The following is a 20,934-nucleotide window of genomic DNA, read 5'->3' as shown; positions in this document are numbered from 1 at the left end:
TTACCACCAATTTTTCATTATTTGAAAAACATCTAATTTGGTAAACTATTTCACATACTTTGGAAGATAATTATATAAACTATATGCCAAATTATATGGGTTATTGGGTCTTCAGTTAGATAATTCCACATTGAGAAAAAGAAAATAGTGAACACTAGCAAAATAGAAAAACATAATAGTTTTAACATTAACAACTTACTTAGTCATTTTTCTATTTTTAATTCTAATGTCTATTCAGATCATACATTTCCACTATTATTTACGTAGGAATAATGATGTAGGTTCTGAATATTTGGGAGGATGACACAAGCAATAGTGATGATCATTTTATAAACTTTTAAAACTTCTTAGAAACATAAGACATATGCAAATATTTTAAGATGAGTTTTATATAAATTTGTAAATAAAAAGAACAATTTACTGATTTTTGCCCTTTTAAAATCCATGTTAGAAAAATTTTCATATTAAAAATCTGTTAGCACTTCTTAGACAATTATGTCAAAAACAAACTATTAAAAAAATTAAAAGTTATCTAATTCATATTTTTACCTGTCCCTTAATTGATCTTGTTAAAAGTACAACTACATCATATTTATGTTCATTTCTCATATACAGGATAACCTTTGTAGACAAAACTTACCTCAAATTTTCCTACTTTGACTTGTAATTGCCTAGCTTATTTGAATAACTGTTATTACAGCTCAGAGACTGTATTCTAAACCATTGAAATATTAAATAGTAAATTGTATATACCAAATGGTACCATTTTATTGAATCTTTACAATGTAGTACTGTACTAAGCCCTCTTGTATGTATGATCTCATTTACCCTCACAATCATTTTACAGACAAAGCAAGATGATTAATGATATGAAGTCCTACTGAATTCAAATCTAAGTTGTTTTGAATCCAAACCCTGTGTTCTTTATCATTATATTTGATTTGGCATTAGACTTTTCTCCAACTATAGTCTTTAAATAGTCTTCCTGTGCATCTGCCAGTTTATTAACAACCAGTGGAGATGAGAGAAACTGTGGAATGCAGTGGTTTTAAATATTTTCTCCCTAATTAAATGATTGTGTGTGTGTAGCTTGTGAAGAAGGAAAATAGTTAATAAAGACTATGTAAAGAGATAAATAAGAAATTTCCTAACATATACAGTCATTAGCTTTAGAATTTTAAATACTTTCTCATTGAACAGTGGCAGATATTTTCAATAAAAAAATGGTAATTGTTTATTTCGTCGTCTCTGGAGTAACAATTTCTTGGCAAGATGGATCATTTAGGTAGCTCACAGCTGTTCACATCTTGAAACTCTGGAAATTTCCCTAGAGTGATGTACAAATTTTGTGGAACATTCTGTTGAGAGTGGGGAATATGTTTTAAAAAAAAAGACTGTTGGAAAGTCAAAGTTCTTGCTTTCTGATTCCAAAAACTGACTAACAAGAAGGAAGTAGCAGTTTCCTCTGGCTTCTAATTTGAGAGCACCTGCAGCTTAGAAAAAGAGTTCAATAAATTAGAATTATGCCCCTTGTGCAAATACAGATTAAATATGGATTAAGTCCCTAAAGACATTCAAGTTCATAATTGAGTTGGCTGATTTTATCTTATAATGAAAAAGAATAGCAAATCATCAGTAACGTTGACAGGAATGAGTTGATTTTGGCTACAATTAGGATTTGTCTAAAACTTATTAGAATAAATTGTCGATTGACATAAAACATTTTGGTACTAGAAAAATCTAATTCTAGTTAATTATTCTTAATTAAATTTGGCTTACTTTTTTAGATTAATTAAGAGACTAAATGGTCTAAAAATTATGTCAAAACTTCTCATGAGCTTGAAATGCCTTGATGAGTTAGTATAAATCAGATCCACATATATTATTTTCCCTACAATATATATAATATTGAGAAAGAAAAAATTTATGGATTCAGAAAATGTTTTTTGATTATAAAACCCATTATTAAGGCATTCAGGAAATCCCGCAGTATGTGGGACCTCCTGTAAAGTAATTACTTGGAAGCTTCTCATAAAATCTTTTGATGTTTGGGAATTAATCAGGCACTGAAAAAGGAAATTGTAGGTATAGTCAGTTTGAAGATGTCAAGCTCCATCAGCATAGGCTATTTTTGAAGAATATAGAAGACTACTGTATATAACAACCTTATGCTAGGGGGGTTATGGATATTGCTAACTGTAGAATTTGGCCAATGTTGATTTTTGTTTTTCAATCACAGAACATTGCTCCATTCTTTTTGGCTTAACATATGTCGGTATCAGATACTTTTAAATAGAGGGTATTGCCATAAAAATCTTAAAATTACCCAAACCAAAAAACTTGTTTTTACAGCCAGTCTAGTCCAAAACATTCATTCTAAATATAAGTAAATATGGGGCCAGAGAAATTAGATGGTCAAAAAAATTCATCCACTAGGTTAGTATTGGTACTAGAAACAGTATCTCTTAGTTTATATTCTAAAACTTTTTCCCAAAGCCTCTTTCCCATCTTTCAGCAAAGCACTACACACACACAATTGAAAAATCAGTTAGTACAGACAGACTTCAAGCAAGTAAATAGCCATTTGTCATCCCTCAGACTTCTACATCCAACTGTCTTGTGGCTTCCTTCCATTACTGTCATTGAAATGTACAATTCCTTTTTATTTCTATTTCTTTGTATGTGACTTATCCCTCCACAGTCTCCTGTCCCTAGGACTTTTCTCTTCATTGCTAGTATTTGAAATTTCATGTGTGTGCAGAGGGGGTATGTTAGGTGGTTACCCTTTGTTGGGTACAACACACAATTTCAGTGAAGGGAATCTCCGTTATTCTTTTTCTGTAAGACGTCTCTCCCCTCTATTTATCTCTGCTATTTTCCAGATCCTTTTGACACTTCAAGGTAGGGCACCTGAACTAATTGTGAAATTTTACCTTTTCTATCTTCTTTTTCATTCTTATGACTTCTTCTTTCCATAGCTTAGAGATTTTTTTAACTTTATCTTCCATTTTTTTGATTTTAAAAAACGTTTATTTCATTTTAATTACGAAGAGTTTCTTATAATCTAGTGTTATCATTGGCTTATTTCTTTGTGAATACTAATTATAGAAGTTACAATAAATAGGAAAAAAATTAGCTCCATTTATGTACTTCAATAACATATTTGAATTTTCAATATGGGATTTTTTTATCTAAAAGTCTTAAAAATCATCTTTTGTGGGATTTACTGTTGGGCACATTAGGGTTCCTGTTCTATTGTGGCTAGTACATTTTCCCTAGTGTACAGAAATGCTATTGATTTTGATACAGGAGTGCTGGGAAGGGAAGAGCATGGTCCCTTTAAATGATACCGAACGGGAGACAGTGCTGGGTTGAGCAAGGCCGGTCCCTGGCTAGGGCTTCACCCTCTGACTTGTGCCCATGAACCTAGGTGAGGACAGGCACTCCTGCCTTTGCTCCCAAATGTTGCATTTTCCAAAACCACTCTGGCCCACCACGCCCCCATCCTAGGCCTATAAAAACTGAGACCCTAGCAGGCAGATACACAAGCTTCGGGACGTTCAGAGGAGGGGATCAGCGGAAGAAGACACAAGCAGCTGGACATCGGCAGGACCTCAGGCGAGCATGCCGGTGGAAGAGCACATGACAGACACTGGCAGGACAGCAGGCCATTGACTGGAGGAATGATGTGGAGTTTGGCAGTTTGGCGAGATCAGGAGGAGAAGAGCACGGGCCGCTAAGCAGCCAGACCCCTGGTCCATCTCCCGTCTGGCTCCCACATCTGCTAACTACTTCTACTCAATAAAACCTTGGACTCATTCTCCAAGCCCGCGCGTGATCTGATTCTTCCGGTATACCAAGGCAAGAAACCCTGGAATACAGAAATCCTTCCGTCCTTGTGATAAGTAAGGAGGGCTATGAGCTGGTTAACACAAGCCTACAGACGGCAAAACTAAAAGAGCAGAACTAAAAGAGCATCCTGTAACACACGCCCACTGGGGCTTCAGGAGCTCTGAACATCCACCCCTAGTCACTGCCGTGGGGTTGGAGCCCCATGGCCTGCTTGTCTGTATGCTCTCATAGAGGTTTGCGCAGCCGGGCACTGAAGAAGCAAGCCCCTCACCCGTCACATGCCCCTATCCGGACAAGGGTACTTTTCCGGTTTCAATTTCGTATGTTGAACTTTCATATAGCAATCTTGCTAAACTCCAGTATTATTTATTTCTAATTGTTATGCTTCAGATTATCTTGAATTTTCAATTATGATAAGCATATTATATAACTAAAATATAATGTAATACTTATATCTAATTTCTGTTCCTTGCGTTTTTGCGTTAGTTACAAATTAAGATTGCTTGAATATGTTGTATAGCACAGATAGTGGACTTTAGTGGAAATGTTCTTAAAATTTTAACACTTAGCATCATGTTATTGCATGTTTTTAGTTGCTATCCATCCTCATATTATCATGTCTCTTTTTTAGTTTGCTAAAAGTTTTAATCATGAAACAAGCATTAACTTTCATTAAATGATTTGTCTTTCTCTATTGATAATAATAATTTAGCTTATACATGTTAGTATTTTTATTATATTAAACAATAATTAAATTTGAAATATTTTACATTTACTAAAAATTATTAGTATTACTAGTTTTTCCTTTTGTCTTAGATTCCAATATGACTTGGTTATTAATCCTGTCTTTTTAAAAATTCTGGTATTTTATTTATCATGGATGTTTGCTGTAATTTTAATTTTTTAAACATGTTGCATTACCATATTATTTATCTTGGTTACTGAGATTTTTTAATGTTCCCTTAAATGTTGTGCCTGAAGAGATTACCTCATTTGCCTTACTCTAGTCCCAGCCCTGCTAGTCAGATTACAAGTTTCAGATAGTGTTTACACCAGAAAGATATTTAGGAGTGGACTTGTGAATCAACGTTGTTCAATCAGACAGTCATATTTCTCTACACATGATGTTAGCTTCAAGGGTGACCTAAGACATTTGGGTCAATGAGCGTGAAGCCAGGACTTTAACTCAATTATTTGAGGTAGGATAATCCACAGTTTTTTAGAAGACTTTACCCTGAAAAGATGTGCACCCTAAATTCTGAAAGTCATATTGAAACCTTGTGCAACTAGAAAACAAAAGCAAAATATACTGGGCAGCAGAATCATGAGCCAAAGATAGCCTGAGTTTTATTGGCCTAATATGCTACCCTGAATCTATCTATACTCAAGTCAAATTCCTCTGGTCTTTTCAGTTTTGTGATTCAAATATATCTGTTGTATTCCAAACTGACTGGGCTAGAAATTTTATAATCTGTGGCTAAATTGATGAGGAAATTATATTCATTGTCCTAATGCTCCATTTTATTATAAGATTAAAGTCTCTCTCTCTCTCTCTCTCTCTCTCTCTCTCTCTGTCTCTCTCTTTTCCTGGTACAATAAATTACCATGCACCGACTATCTAAATCTTTCTTATATTTATAAGTACTCTGAGTAATTCTAACCAAGAAACTAGCTATGTAGTTGAAAGTAGTTCAGAAACTGGACCTGCAGGACCAACAAAAGCAAGGTTTTCTGTTCTACCTAGCAAAATGTGGGGAAAGTGATTAAAGTACATCCCAGCCAAAGTGCCTGAGAAAACACTTAAAGTCAGAAGTTGGAAACACTAAATAAAAATGCTAATTTGCTAAAAAACAGATAAGAGGAGGAGCAGCTGATGGAAGAATCAACAAAAGACCTAAATAGTTAGCTAGTTTAGTGTCATTGTCTTTTTTCTTCCGGTATAGAGATGGGCTAGGCCAAATACAATAGTCAGGATAAGAAGTTATGTAATGTATAGTTATATAACATATATTTAAATATACATGTCTATATTTGTACAATTATGTATGAAATGAGTGATGAAAATACATATGTAGCAGAGTAAATTTAAAATGTATAGATTGTTAGGACATAGTGTACTAATTTGTTTGACAAATAAATTATAATATATGGATGAGTACTTGTAATTAAAAGGCAACTATTAACAATTCCAGTTAAAGGAAATAAAAGCAGAGTGTGGAAACAATTTTTTTTTGATCTTAAGATTCTGTACCTTTATGATAAGTAATGAACATTGAATTCTTTTTTATGTACTAAAATCGTTGCGAGTCCAACAGCCAAGTTTCATTATTCAGAATAATATATTTTACTTCTTATAATGTAAAAAATATAATCATTTGAGTGGTTTTCAGCATGATCTGTTAATTTTGAATACACAGAATGAACAAAGCAGGTAAATATATGTATATGCTGAATAATATAATTCCATATACAATTCACAGTTAGATGCATTTGATTGTGGAAAACAAAGGAAGACAATACCATAAAGGTCTTATTTCAAAACATGGTAAAAATAACGTTCACATGCATTAAACATTTCAAGCCATCTCAGTACATGTCTTTCTTGAGTAAGTAGTGAACCAATGGACCAGTGGTTATTGTTGGAGAAAACAATTACGCACCTCACAAATGCGCTATTTATACAATCTTAGTGACTATCTACCACTTCACCCAAGCAGACTTTCCCACTTATTTGAAGCTACTGCTATCTATAAATAAACGGCAACAGGAAATGTTTCACAAGGGCCTTTGATTTCCAAAACTCTCAAATTCCACAACAAAGACTCACTTTAAGGCAATTATTTATGTACTGAACATTTGAATCAAGATGTAATATTTTCCTTAAGTGAAAAAAGCTGATACTATTTTGTAATGATAAAATTTGTATACCACAGTAGAAAAGGATTTGTAATTATATGTTAGTACTTTTGATATTCCATATTGAAACACAGTAAGTCTGTAGCTGGCATCAGCTGTACCCTGACTTCACATGAATGACCTGGAGGGGATCATATTTTTAAACAGGAAATCAGTGTGAATTAGCTGAGTAATTAACATTCAGTGTACAGTGAGCATTCTTAACTAAATCAAAGTAGTCATGAAAGAAAGTACTGTAGGTAAACCCAAAAATATACATCAAAATTAAATGGTGAGGTTGAAGGTTGTAGTTAAGTACCAACTAGTGTGAGTTCTGGGAGCATTTTGAAAGGGTGGAGGAATGTACTAAATTTCTGAGGAATTAATACTGATGGGAAGGATTCAGTAAAGAGTAAAAATGGGGGCATTGTGGTTTATATCTGTAATCCAGCACTTTGGGAGGCTGGGGCTGGAAGATTGCTTGAGCCCAGGTGTTCAAGAGAAGCCTGGGTAACATAGGGAAGCTCATCTCTACAAAAATTACATAAATTAGCTGGTGTGGTGGCCTGCACCTGTAGTCCCAGCTAGGTGGGAGGTTTCAGTGACCCGTGATTGCACCACTGCACTCCAGCCTGGGTGACAGAGTGGGACCCTGTCTAAGAAAACATAACAAAACAAAAGGAAAAAGAAAAAAAAAGTAAAGAAAAAAGCCTAGGGATTGGGTGAATTTTTTTGAAAAAAAAGCATAAGGATTTGGAGACTGTTTAGATGTGGTATATGAGGGAAAACAAGAAATCTAAACTGAGTTCAAAATTTCAATCCTGAAGAACAGGCAGAATTATACTATCATTGTTAGTGAGAAGTCATGAATCTATACTAGATGAATGAAGTGGTTGTTTCTAAATCAGTTCCGATTCAAATGTCAAATTTGAGGTGAACACTACAGAAACTGACATGTCTTGGAGGTTGTTGAGGTTGTTGAGATACCAGACTGCACATGGCTCAGCAATAAATGAAAGATATAGGTCTGGATATAGTGAATTAACTCCAGTGAAATATTAAATACCCAAGAGTGACTAGCACATGAATTTTCTAGTAGACTCTTCCTTGCTGATAATTTTCTCTTCAACAGAAATAACCTACTTTTTTAAAGCATGAATTGTTAGTTGCATTGTGTGCAAATCCTAATGATAACGGAATAGATTTCAGAAGGTTTAAATATTTTTGTTATTTTTAGTAAGAGAAAATATTGGGAAGCATAGTATTAGGAAGTACATATAAATAATTCCCTTTCGATTGCCATAAAACTTATTGTTTCCATAAAGTTTCTCCTTATCATGAGTTGTATTTGATACACAATTATTCAATCATCTTGACTGATAGAATGGGCTACGGTCAAACAAAAAGAAAGTGAAACCAATCCAAATCAGGCAGGCACATGATGCAGAGTTGACTGTTCAAAGACAATTTAGCTCAATATTGATGGAAGTACTGGTTAGTACAAAAGGAGAAAAGCTATGTCTAAGGAGGGAAGCACATAATAGAATTTTGTTATTACCAGTCTTTTCAAATACATAATTGAATAATCTTTATCAGAAGCAGGTGTTTGTCACCATTTTATATGTGAAACTCAAGAAGTTCTTGATTTTTTGAGAGCTATATTCCTTAATCTGCTTACAGACTATAAAGGAGATAATCATTTACATGATCGTATCCTCAAACAAATGGTCACCAAATGGAAACAAAGGACTGATTTGATGTAGCCAGTAGTATGATAATCTGTAGTAAAATGCAAATACAGAAGGATCCAGAGAATATGTAATTTCCCAGTAGCCAGTTGATAAATTACAGACATAGAATAAGCAATTTAACAAGATTAGAAAAGCAGCTCTGATACAAATGTGTTGATAACAAGTACAATAAGCATAGAAAATTTAATGAACATATTAATTAAAAGCATTTTAGTAGAAGAAAAAATAGAAAATCATAGCAAAACATTTCGTATAAAATATTTAGTAGAATTAATGTTATATTGCTATAACGAATTCACATATTTTTAACAAAAACTTCTTCATATGCTATTTTCACTCTCTGCTTCTTTCTTTTTCTTTTGGTTTTAATTAGGCCTCCTTTTGATATTCTTTGGATGAAACCTATAAGAGGAAGAGGAATAAGTTAATGTGTGATAAAATAACACAATGAAACATTTTATCTAAAATCCTCTCAAAGTATCTTTCAATATTTAAATCCAAAAGATGTTATTGATTTAAAAGCCTTTAATTTGTCCATGTATTCGTGTAGAACGATCTATTTTTAAGGAAGTTACTTTGCATATATGAGTTAATAAAAATGGATAAGCATGCCGTTCATTTTTATTATTCATTCATCTTCTGTTACAAATGCATGCTTGCTTTATTTTTAAAAAGTAGATATGTGGCTGTATCTGGTTGATTAAATTACAGGTAGTTTGTATTTGCATTTTTATACTCTTCTTAGTATTTTATAAACATGCATTACTTTTATATTCAGAAGACATTAATAAATATGTTAAAATTTTGTGTCTTACAAGAAAACTTAAAGCCATTTTGGTATAGTCTTTGAAAGTGAATGCTTAGTATTTGAACATTAAAAGAATAAAATGTTTAATTTGTTTTAAATTGATTCTTTTTCTATGAAGACATTAAAGGAAATTACAGTTATATATCTAGCAATATTATCTAAATGTAATTGAAGAGGACATTTGTTAGCTAGATCATACTTTCTTATAATAAAGATAATTAATTTCATATTTAATAGGTTATCATTTAAATTCAATTGCTATCTTAAACACTAGTTAATTAATGGGAGGAGTATCTTCTATACCTTTTTTACATGCCCTCAGACATTCTCTTTTAGAAGTAAAATTGTTTTCATTTCCCCCACATCCACTGTACTTAAATGGGCGGCATTTCCCAATGACTGAATTGTAGTAGAATCTGTTCTCATTGGCACGACACAATCCTCTGTCTGCTGGAGCGAGACACCATGAGGGACCGTGAAATTCTGAAAACATCAGGAAAACATGGTAAGCCATATGTGATAGTGAATTTCAGGCTTTCATATTGTATGTTGTTTATAGATTAATGTTGTTGCATGTGTATGTAAAACAGTAATCTGAATGAATGAATAAAGGAATAGTTAATAAAATTGGTGCATATCAATTCTAGAAAAAGGCTTAACAAGGCCCTATGTCCACTATATTGAGATCTTTCTCCAATGAATTAAAAAATATCTCATTTGCTAAAGAGAAGTGTTATGATTACTCTTTATATGAACAATTTGTACATAATAAAAACCACTCTTCAACAATGTAACTGCTGAAAATTTCTTACAGACACACACACACATATTCATTTACATATCATTTGTTCACAAATATTTAGCTTTAAAAAAATTCTAAAGAGCAAAGTTTTTATTTGTGATGTAACAAAAACACTGAAGCTGAGGAAGTTACCTCTCTTGACTAAACACATGCTGAATGATGTAATACAATCACAGTTTAAAGTGGAGGAATTCAGGAATAGCAAGCTTTAAGTTTCAAGGAATGAGTCCAGATGAGATGTTTGTCTCGGTAGCATTTTTTTTTTTATCATAAATTGAAGCTTAGTTCTAGATGAGTTAAATGTTTTTTGCAAAGGAAGCAATATTGCTAAAGCCAGTGAAATGAAACATTGATTTTGGATCAGACAGATAAGCTGGTTTGTCAATGGGATCAATCAATGGTTTTCAAAAACACAAGAGTAAAATACAATTAGGGTAATAAAAGCAGCACTCATTTGCTAAATCAGAGGAGAAAATTAGTTTCAGCTCAACGTTAGTTTTTAGCTCTTTTGGAATTACTGTCAGTGAGGGGCACCTGGTGCTCTTCGGTAGCACAGCTAAGCTGCTTGATGTTAATAAACCAGTACTACAGGTAAGTTGTTGTATGGCAAGGAATCAATACAAGAAAACTTTAATGGCTTTGCCAAATGGTGAGATGTGATACAAGCAAATACAGATGAGGAAGATTTGCTAAATGTCCAATACTAGCAGAAAATAGAACTTCGAGGAATCCAGTAGTTAATGAAGGTGAATAGATTGTGCCTTAAACAAGAAGCAGTCTTTTGGCAAATAATCCCCCGAGATGAACAGACTGTAAAAGCAAAGAAAAGAAATAAAACAAAGTGAGAAAAAATGAGAAAAAATCTCAAATTGATATGAACATTTTTTACCACCTCCTGCCTTCTAGATATTTAAATAAGGACTAGAGTGTCTTCATATAGTAACTCAGGTAACAAAAAATATTCTAGGAAATATGAGAGGGAATGAATACTGTGAGAATCATTTATGAGAAGAAATTTGAGACAGGTGATATTCTTGTGCCAAACTATATATATACACTGTATATATATATACAGTGTATATATATATTTATATAGTTTATATAACATTTATATATATATAAACTATATATATACACACATACTTAAGTCTTTGACTAGGTATATATGCAGTGATTTTAAGAAGACCTTCTAGGATTTGTAAAATGAAAATATCATTTTAAATCATACGTAGCCCTTTATGTTTTACCTTATCCTATGTGGGGATTATAGTGCATGATTTTTAAAATAATTTTTATTGTGTATGTGTGAGGTTTACAAAATGATGTTATGGGATATATATAGATACTAAAATAGTTGCTATAGCGAAGCAGATTAACATATCCATCTTCTCACAGCTACATTTTTGTGTGTGTGACAAGAGTAGCTAAAGTCTACTTACATAACAAAAATCCCTAACACAATACTTTTTCACTAACTGTCGTCTTCGTGTTGTACATTAGATCTCTAGGCTTATTTGTCCTACATGCCTGTATTTTGTATCCTTTGACATGATGATATGCCATCATAAATCAAAGTTGAATGGTTAGAATGTGTGCTAGACATTCTAGAAAATGTTGACATTTCCTGTCACTAAGAATCATTTATATTAGAGGAATTTTCTAGCAGTCTAGGAGAGTTATATTGTAATTGAGTTGTACTATTGTACAAACTTTTCCAATGTGTCTGATGTGTATTATCATTCTTGCACAGTGTAGAATATAAAATGATTAATTGCCACCACTTTGAACTCATGAGCTTCCAGTTATCACCTATGTTCAGAAACAAAAGAGATGCACTAGATGCAATTAGCCTAATTTGAGAAACAGAGAAAACAGAGGAAATTGCTATCCCTTTTTTTTCCTGTTTAAACACCCACAGTAACTTCGAAATAGATGTGTATGATAAAATGATATGCAACTTATACATCAATTTCACTTTAGCATTTTGTGTGTAAGATATATCTGCCCATAGTAAGTTGCAGATAATGTGTTGAATGTGGTTGTAAATTGTATCCTTCTTTGCAAATGTTAGTTGTTACATCTTAATAGCAATGCCAGACATCAAGCCCCCTTATTCCAGAATGGAGAAAATTTTTTGTTGACAAGGAGCAAACTTCTTCTCTTTTCCCACATAGAACCTACAGTAAACATGGCGCAATCATAAAATCAAGGTTATTTCAAAATGAGAAAAAGCTAGCCTAGTACATATGGGGCTACAGTCCCTAGATTGGAGGTATGAGAAGAGGAGCCTCTGTTGTCATAGACCAAGAACAGCAGGTAAACCCTAGAACCATTCGGGCCTTTCCATCAAAGCTGAAACCGTGGAAGATATACCACAGATGTGGTGGAGATACATACGCTAGCTTCTGTCTTCCTTTGACCATCCAGTCATCCAACAACGGCTGCCATTTACCAAATCTTTTCAGAAGCCAGAGGAGAAAGTTCCCCATAAAAACCACACAAGGCAGGTTGAAAGCAGGGGGTTGGTTTGAGAGCAAACAGCCAGTTGACCAGCATAGATGCCAGCAGAGAAAATTTCACTAAATTATCCAAGGCATCAGATTGCCTCTACTAACACTCTTTATGACTTCTGAATCAGAGAGTGTCTGGCATGCTGCTTCTGACAGCCTGGGATTTGGTATGTAGATGCCCCTATTATCAGATACTTGCTCCTATTTGTCCATGATTGATGCAATGTCAGTTGTTTATCTATCTTACATCGCCCTGATTTCAACCACTGCTTACATAGATCATTCAACACAACAGAATTTTGACCCAGATGAACAGTGAGGTTCCCAACACTAGAAATGACAATATTTCGATAGTGCATTAAAATGTGAAGTTAATCACTAAGGATATTGCATTATATGTAATTAACTTTTAGAAGTTTTTAAAGATGTAATAAATTATTGTCAGTTAAGGAATAATTGTAAGGCGAGTATTCTTCGGAACATAAATTTTACCTGATATGTAAACTAATTCATTTCTCTTAAGATCATTTTAACTCTGAGCAGTAAGACTATAATTGGGTTACTGTAGCATAAATCACAGTAAAATTAAAGTAATGAAGCAAATGGTTTCTTAAAATCATTTTAGCTCCATTTGAATTTTTTTCACTTCTTGAAGAGAAAAACTTGTTTCCAAATAGCAAATTTATTCTACATATAGACCAGCACTCACCTATTCAAAATCAAGAGTTTGCTATCTACAATGAAAGAAAATACAAAGGTTTGGCAAAATGTGATTTTTTAGTTGAGATTATAATTATTCACAGAAATTTAAGATAGAATAAAAAAGACACTAACCTGACTTTTGTTCTTTTTTCCAAAGGGAATTTATTAATCAAATGCATTCTGTCTTGATTCTACCATTAATAACAAGTTGGGTACCTTCTGTCTACAGGGTTTTGATAGGTTTCAGAATTCAGGATCCACTTTTTTTTTTTTTTTAAGTCAGTAACTATCATGATGTAGTGTGACTGCTAAACTGTAAGACGGTGCTCTAAACTCAGTTTTACAGGTAAAGTTGTTAATGTAAATTTGCTTTGAGATTTATACAGTAAATTTTGAATCATATATTCACTTGGAATCTTTACTGTGGTATCTTTTTTATGACTCTCATTTGGCTTGCCTACTTAGGCTTTTGTTTTACTAAACAAACTAGGTTTTATATCTTACAACTTGTTAAGTACATTTATTTTTGTCTTCTGAGACTTTTTAGGGAATCAAATAAGAAATCTTTTTAAAAGATTTTTTGTTTATAATTTTGTAGTAAAGAGAAATATAAATTATTTACTTCAAATTATCTTTGTAAAATTTGAAATAATATAAAAGTATAACAAATGTAAAACAAAATTTATCCATAATTTGATTCTTACCCTTTAACCACTACCGATGGTTTACATATCTTCAAATTGTTTGCATATGCAAATGTATTAGTATAATATTCTATATTTATTACTATACTTGATAATATTTTGTGGCTGTGTCTCTGTATTTTTATATAGACCTCATTCTTTTTAATGTAGGTACAGTATTTCATTTTATGAGTTAACTACAGTATATTTAGTCAAATGAACATATAGATTATTATAATTTTTTTTTTCAGTTCCAGACAATAGCTCATGAATACCCATGTACATTGGTTCAGGTACTTCCAGAGGACAAGCTTCTAAAATTAGAATTATGCAAAATCTATATTCAATGTATAACTTGGTAGATGTTGCTGAATTTTCCACTGAAACTTTTCACAAATTTATGTACCTACGATGACATTTAAAGTGCCTAAACCATTTAGCAAAACATGGACCTTACAGATATGAATTTATCTACTATTCAACACTTTTTTCTTCCCCATGCCAACAAAAGTAGAAAGGTACTATGTGGGACGAGAAACTGCTTATAGCTTGCCAAATGTTATATGAAATATCATTTACATAAAATCTAAATGTCATTAATTTGAAGATGCACTATTATTTTATGTACTACTCATGAAGAAAGAAAAACACGGCCGGGTGCGGTGGCTCACACCTGTAATTCCAGCACTTTGGGAGGCCGAGGTGGGTGGATCACCTGAGGTCCAGAGTTTGAGACCAGCCTGGCCGACTAGGTGAAACCCTGTCTCTACTAAGAATACACAAATTAGTTGGGCGTGGTGGCACACAGCTGTGGTCCCAGCTACTAGGGAGGCTGAGGCAGGAGAGTCACTTGAACTCCAGAGGCGAATGTTGCAAGTGAGTCAAGATTGCACCACTGCACTTCAGCCTGGGTGACAGAACAAGACTCCATCTCAAAAAAAAAAACAGAAAGAAAAAAAAATATATATAATTACACTATTATACACTATCAGTTATAAGTTTCATCATGATTAGAATTGTTAGAATGTACAAAAACCTGCATGTTAGAATCAATAAAATGTAATAATTTATATTTTGTGCCAACACACAAATACATACACATACATATACAAACACATATAAATGAGAATAGAATTTATATACGTATGCATTGGGCAAATATGTAAAAGGACTTACAATCAGTTGGGAGGATGACTACTATAGAGATAGCTTTATTAGGTAGGGAGCTTAGACATTTGCTAGGTTAAATTTTACAAAAAGATACTTTTATGCTGAGCTTATTCTATATTGTTACATCTCCTCCAGCAGCTACTTCCAGTCTTGAACTTTATTTACTTTGTGATAAGTTGAAATACACAAGGAAATAGTAAAATGAAATATGCTATAATGCCAACAATGATTGTTTCTGCATAATGTGGATATGGCCAGTGTGTCTTCTTTTATTTTCTTTCTTATTCAAATTATCTGCAATTATAATGCTCAAGATATATGACAGAAAAAATACATTAGAGTGAGTCCAGTGTCCTGAGGTAATAGATAAAAGGCTAGAGATTAGAGATTGGAATCTGTTTCTGAGTAGGAATGTGTGGTAAACCTGTCCCTCTCTCTGTAAAAAAGAAAGAGTATGTATCTCTACTCATTAATCAGGAGAAGTGGTATTAAATTGGTGGAAACCAATAATCTATAAAGAAACAAAAAAAAAAAAAACAGGGCAGGGAATGGAAAAACGAGCACTGTGGACCTTTTTTTTCTCCCCTATGTGTATACTGGGCCACTTACCTGAGGATAATAGAAGGAGGGTTGCCAGTGAACTTGAAATTGAAAGGTGATGAAGAATAGACTGAGTGAAACCTTGCCCAGACAGAAACTCCCTCCGCATATTAAAAGGGAAGGAAATAAATTGGGTAGATGTTCTCTGGGTTGGATTTCTTTGCCTAGATACTGCCTAATCCATGGACAGAGTTCATAAAGTCAGGTTCCTTCAGGGATTTGTCTAAGCAAAGCCACAAAGAAAGAAAGCCATAGTATAATTCTAGATTATACAGCTATTGAGTATACTTTCTTCTAAGATAATTATGTCTAATAATGCATGAGAAAAACTTTCTTCATGACATATACGTAAAATTTTAAACCCTACAAAATTTTAGTAAAAGTAAAAATTAGCATTTAGTCTGTTGATCAGTTTTTTAGAAAGAATGGGATTTTAGTAAGCAGAGGATACAGAGAAGCATATGGGTGAAGGAAAGTAAAAACACAAAGGTCAGAAGGTTTCTAGTTTGCTTGGCGGTACTTTGCAAACTCCAGGCTGTCTGGAGAACACAACACAAAAAAGACTATAGTGGGATACAGGGCTGGAAAAATACATTTAGGTCAAATTAAGAAGGTTCTTGAATACTACTATATTTGGATTTTACAATGCAGACAATAATGAGCCACTGAAATTATTGAAGAAGGAAAAGACAAGTTCTGATCTCGTTGAATACATGAAGGAAACTCAACCAGGCATATTTAGCTTGAATCCAGTAACTTTCAATAGAGAATAATATAAAATTACCATAACCGAAGCAGTTACCATGGGAGTAGCTAAAATTAAGCACCAGATTGAATTTGGGCAGGTAGAGAGCTAGAGATGAAATAATTCTAGTGTTTCTGCATTCAGAAGATGTAATATTTTTCCAATATGTTATGAAACATTATAGAATAAATTCTACTTAGAATGTTGTATTTTTTGTAACTTTTGGTGGCTTTTTTTCGTTGTGGCTTTACCTAGAAAAATATATGAATATAAAGATGAAATTGTAGACTATGTCCATGGATTAGCCAGCATCCAGGCAAATGAATTTGAAGTGGAAGATGAAGATAGAGCTCAAGTTTTGAAAACATAGAATATTTTAATGTTGACATTGTTTAATGAATGTAAAATGTTATTGTGACTCTGTTCTCCTGTAACCCTTGTGCAAGTCTCTGTCTTAGCATGTAACACAGGCATTGAAGTCATCTATTTATTTATCTTTTTCCCTATTTGACAAACACACCTATAAAGGACAAAATTACACTCTTCTTATTCTCATATTCCTAGTACCTATGGTAGTTATTGCCATGTAGGAGATACTCAATGTTTGCTGAAATGAACTGAAATTAGGAAGTACACAGATCTGTACCTTAGGTCATAAGATAAAGTTGAAAATATAGGTCTATATGTCTTTCAATTACTTATAAGATCCAAAGACAAAAAAAATTTGTATTTATAACTATATTTGAATTTTCAAGTGCTATATATATTATTTCAAATAATCTTAGCATAAAATATGTTAAATAAAGATACATCAGATCAAGTTTACAGACTTCAGCTGCATTAAAAATGATCAATAATAAAATGTATACAAATAGCACTCATTTTTTGGGCTATAAACCTCAGATGAAAATAGGTCATCATCATCATCATTGAAAACAACCTCAAAAATTAATACTTCGTACTCTAATTGTGTGCTCAACACTGGGTTAAGAATTTTATGTCTCATTACAGTTTTACAAAAGTTTTGAGATATTTCTTGCCACATAAAATAAATGAGGAACCTGAAGCTGAGAGAAGTTTTGTAATCTTTTTTCAAGGCCACAGACTGAGTCAGAAAATAGCAGAACTGGAATTAAAAACCACATCTTTCTACAACGTCAATGCTCTAAACCACTAACATATGTCATTCTGAAAACTAATTAGAAAATTAAGAAAATAGTAGTACCTGAGCAAAAATATTTTAATAATTTTATCAGATAAAAAGAAAATTGTCACAACTTCTCATTTAGAACTGATGTCCAAATTCCCTCTTTTCTGAAGCTCAGGTTCAGAACATGTTAAGTATACTATAGTCCACAGTTATAAGCATGAAGTTGAAGTTTTCTAAGTTTGAAAGAGTTCTAATCAAAATAAGTCACCACACAAGTCTTGGGGCAACAATGCTGATTCAAACAGTATTTAGAGAGCTTGAACATTTGAAGGCAACAAGTATTGAGTTGAGATGGTCAACACGGACTGATTCTAGAAACAACCACACCAAAGTTACAGTCTTGCATCCATGTGATCATATCTGCACTGGTCACTCAGATCCATGTAATGGTATTACATACAATTAAAAGCTGGAAACCCCTCTCCACTACATCCTTAGAAGAGGCAGAGTTGGAATTTTCCTGATCAACAAATTTTATTTATTTATTTTGAGAGAGTCTTGCTGTCATCCAGGCTGGAGTGCAGTGGCACAATTACAGCTCACTGCAGGCTCAACCTCCCCAGCTCAAGCAATCCTCCCACCTCAGCCTCCAGAGTAGGTGGGTTTACAATCACAGGCCACCACACTGGGCTAATTATTTTATTTTTTTGGAGAGACAGGATCTCTGCATGTCGCTCAGGCTGGTCTTGAACTCCTGGGCTCAAGCTATCTTCCCACCCCAGCCTCCCAAAGTGCTGGTATTACAGGAGTGAGCCACTGCACCCAGCCACCATTTTGTATTAATACTTCTTAACTTCATTTCTGCAAAGATTTTCTATTACTCAAATAGAAAAAAGGAAGAGAATTACACACGACATAGAGTAGCTCAAGTTTGTCTGAGCTATTCTTACCACATTACTAACCTGCCCTATACCAGTTACTATTAAATTCATATTACAATAAGGCTTTTTCTTTTTTAAGCAAAATAAGTCTTATCAAATTAGTATTATTAATTTATTAGTTTGTAGTTTGCATGGTATTAATTTGTACACAATTTTTGGTTTATAGTTGTATAATAATCATAATGAATTTATTCCTACTATGTTACTGGTTCATACAAAATGAATGTTATTTTAAGCAATTTGGCTTACAAATTGGAAGTCTGTGATTTTTTCCTTTTAAAGACATCTATAGATTATTCAAGCTTGAGAAACACTTCTCTGGAGGACTCATGACTTGGGCAACAAATTATCTGTGTTAAGACTAAAGATGGTCCAGGAAGAAAGGGATTAGAAAAGTAGACAGTGGTCATCTAGGGTGACTGCATTTTGATGGCAGTGATTTTGGCAGAGATGAAGTGCCACATTTTTGTTTCTCATCAGCATTCCTGTCAGGAAGTAGAAAACTTGCTGGGTGCTGTCCAAAACTTGTTATCTATTTTTGGAAAGCCAGCTTGTCAGAAAATCAGAATATGAGGCTCCAGATTTACTATGCAGGCGCCTTTAGATTATGAGGGATGTTCCTGTGCTTCTTGGTCTTAGAACACATAATGAAAGGCAAGATACTTCTTTAGAACTATGAAAGTGGACTGTGGATGAAGTGGGTTTTTGTTTGTTTGTTCGTTTTTTAAGAACTGTAAACAGTGCTTGTGGTGACCTGTGGTATGCAGCTGGATGTGGAGCTCTTTAGCTGGTGAGGGATAGTTTCTCTCCAGAAAGTTCTCATGCTTGCAGTATTCCTCTACATGCAATCACACCTTCAACAAGAGGCCAAGGAGATAATAACAATCCCATGCAGATTTATAAGTTGACTATATCAGTGATTGTGTTTGACTGTCCATTAGGCCCTTTGTGAACATAACACCTGTTTCAGAAGGCTAGTGATAACAAAAATATTTTTAAAAATGTATTTATATATGCGTAGATTTTATTTTCTATTTTTTCCACATAAATGGAAAGTATGTCTGGAGGTCATACATTGAATACATTTAGGAGAGGGATAGAGTTTCAAGTAGCAAAAGGATCTTCAGGATGTCATCCAATTACTTTCCCTGGACCTGGAGGCTGGCAGGAAGCAATGTAGAACTGGGTCAGGTATATAGGTGTTCCCTTTCCCAGTTAGTGGCCAACTAGAATTGGGTTGGCAGTAGCTTTTTAAGTCTACCTGAATTTTTTTCCCCCCAGAATATCATAAAGCTGATGTTGTTCCCAGTTAGCTCTCAAGAGTTGATGTATGGGGCCAGGCACAGTAGCTCATGCCTGTAATCCCAGCACTTTGGGAGGCCAAGGCAATCACCTGAGGTCAGGAGTTCAAGACCAGCCTGACTAAAATGGTGAAACCTTGTCTCTACTAAAAATACAAAAAATTAGCCCAGTGTGGTGGCGAGCGCCTGTAATCTGAGCTACTTGGGAGGCAGAGGCAGGAGAATCCCTTGAACCTGGGAGGCGGAGGTTGCAGTGAGCCGAGATCACGCCATTGCACTCCAGCCTGGGCAATAAGAGTGAAACTCCCTCTCAAAAACAACAACAAAAAACAAAACAAAAAACCAAAGAGTTGATGTATGGAAGCAAAGGGATATATAAAACTCAGAAAAAAAAAATGACTTTTTTTTTTTTTCATGAATAGTTAGGTCCAGTCAAAAGGCTCACAACTAGCATGAACTCCTGAGAACATTCATATTTCTTTGCTAGTTAGACATTTACCAGCGAGGTGCTGTGAGAACACTATGTTTACTATGCATGTAAATATTAAAACTTTATTAGCAGTAGGCTACCGAAGGCATCATTTATACATATAAATATTAAGGAAATGCCAAAAGCACAAATATTAACATAGGCATAAAATACTATCCAATCCTAGAAAGAACATGGATGCATGAATGCAGAAGGCGTTCAGAAAGACTTGGTAAATATGAGCCGCATTCTTCCAACCATCATTTGTTCCTTCTTTTGTAACTGTGGATCACAAAATTAATAAATAAAAAATGTGAGTCATCTTTACATGTTTAACACTGTGATCAATGCTGAGGGTGGGAGAAGTCTATAAACTGTATAGCACATTAACTTTTTCTTCAAAAAATCTTGTAATCTAGACAGTGAGGTAGAGCAAACGCAATATCTAATAATACAGATATTAAAGGAATCATAGTAAGAAGCCAGGGGAGAGAGACAGAAAGAAGGCCTCCTTATGGTAGTGAAAAGGCAGATTGGTTAAGAAGATGAGGAGGG

General features: G+C 33.8%; 1 protein-coding gene across 4 annotated transcripts in view; it reads right to left on the bottom strand.

The window, feature by feature from the left end:
* Positions 1–6,172: 6,172 nt before the first annotated feature.
* TFPI (tissue factor pathway inhibitor) overlaps positions 6,173–20,934 on the bottom strand; it is a 98,504-nt gene continuing 83,742 nt past the window's right edge. For 3 of the 4 annotated variants that reach the window (XM_050751839.1, XM_050751841.1, XM_050751840.1), the window contains 2 exons: positions 9,610–9,789; positions 6,173–8,900 (listed from right to left, as the gene is read on the bottom strand). In XM_050751839.1, the coding sequence (XP_050607796.1) occupies positions 8,794–8,900; positions 9,610–9,789 (287 nt within the window). In that variant the 3' untranslated portion in view covers positions 6,173–8,793. Of the gene's footprint in view, positions 8,901–9,609; positions 9,790–20,435; positions 20,662–20,934 lie in introns of those variants that run through there. The other variant, XM_050751842.1, reaches the window with a different exon arrangement.

The sequence above is a fragment of the Macaca thibetana genome, chromosome 12 (genome assembly GCF_024542745.1).
Source record: "Macaca thibetana thibetana isolate TM-01 chromosome 12, ASM2454274v1, whole genome shotgun sequence".
In the NCBI taxonomy this organism is placed as follows: domain Eukaryota; kingdom Metazoa; phylum Chordata; class Mammalia; order Primates; family Cercopithecidae; genus Macaca; species Macaca thibetana.
The sequence above is the reverse complement of the archived record's forward strand: the minus strand, read 5'-3'. Positions and strand labels throughout refer to the sequence as shown.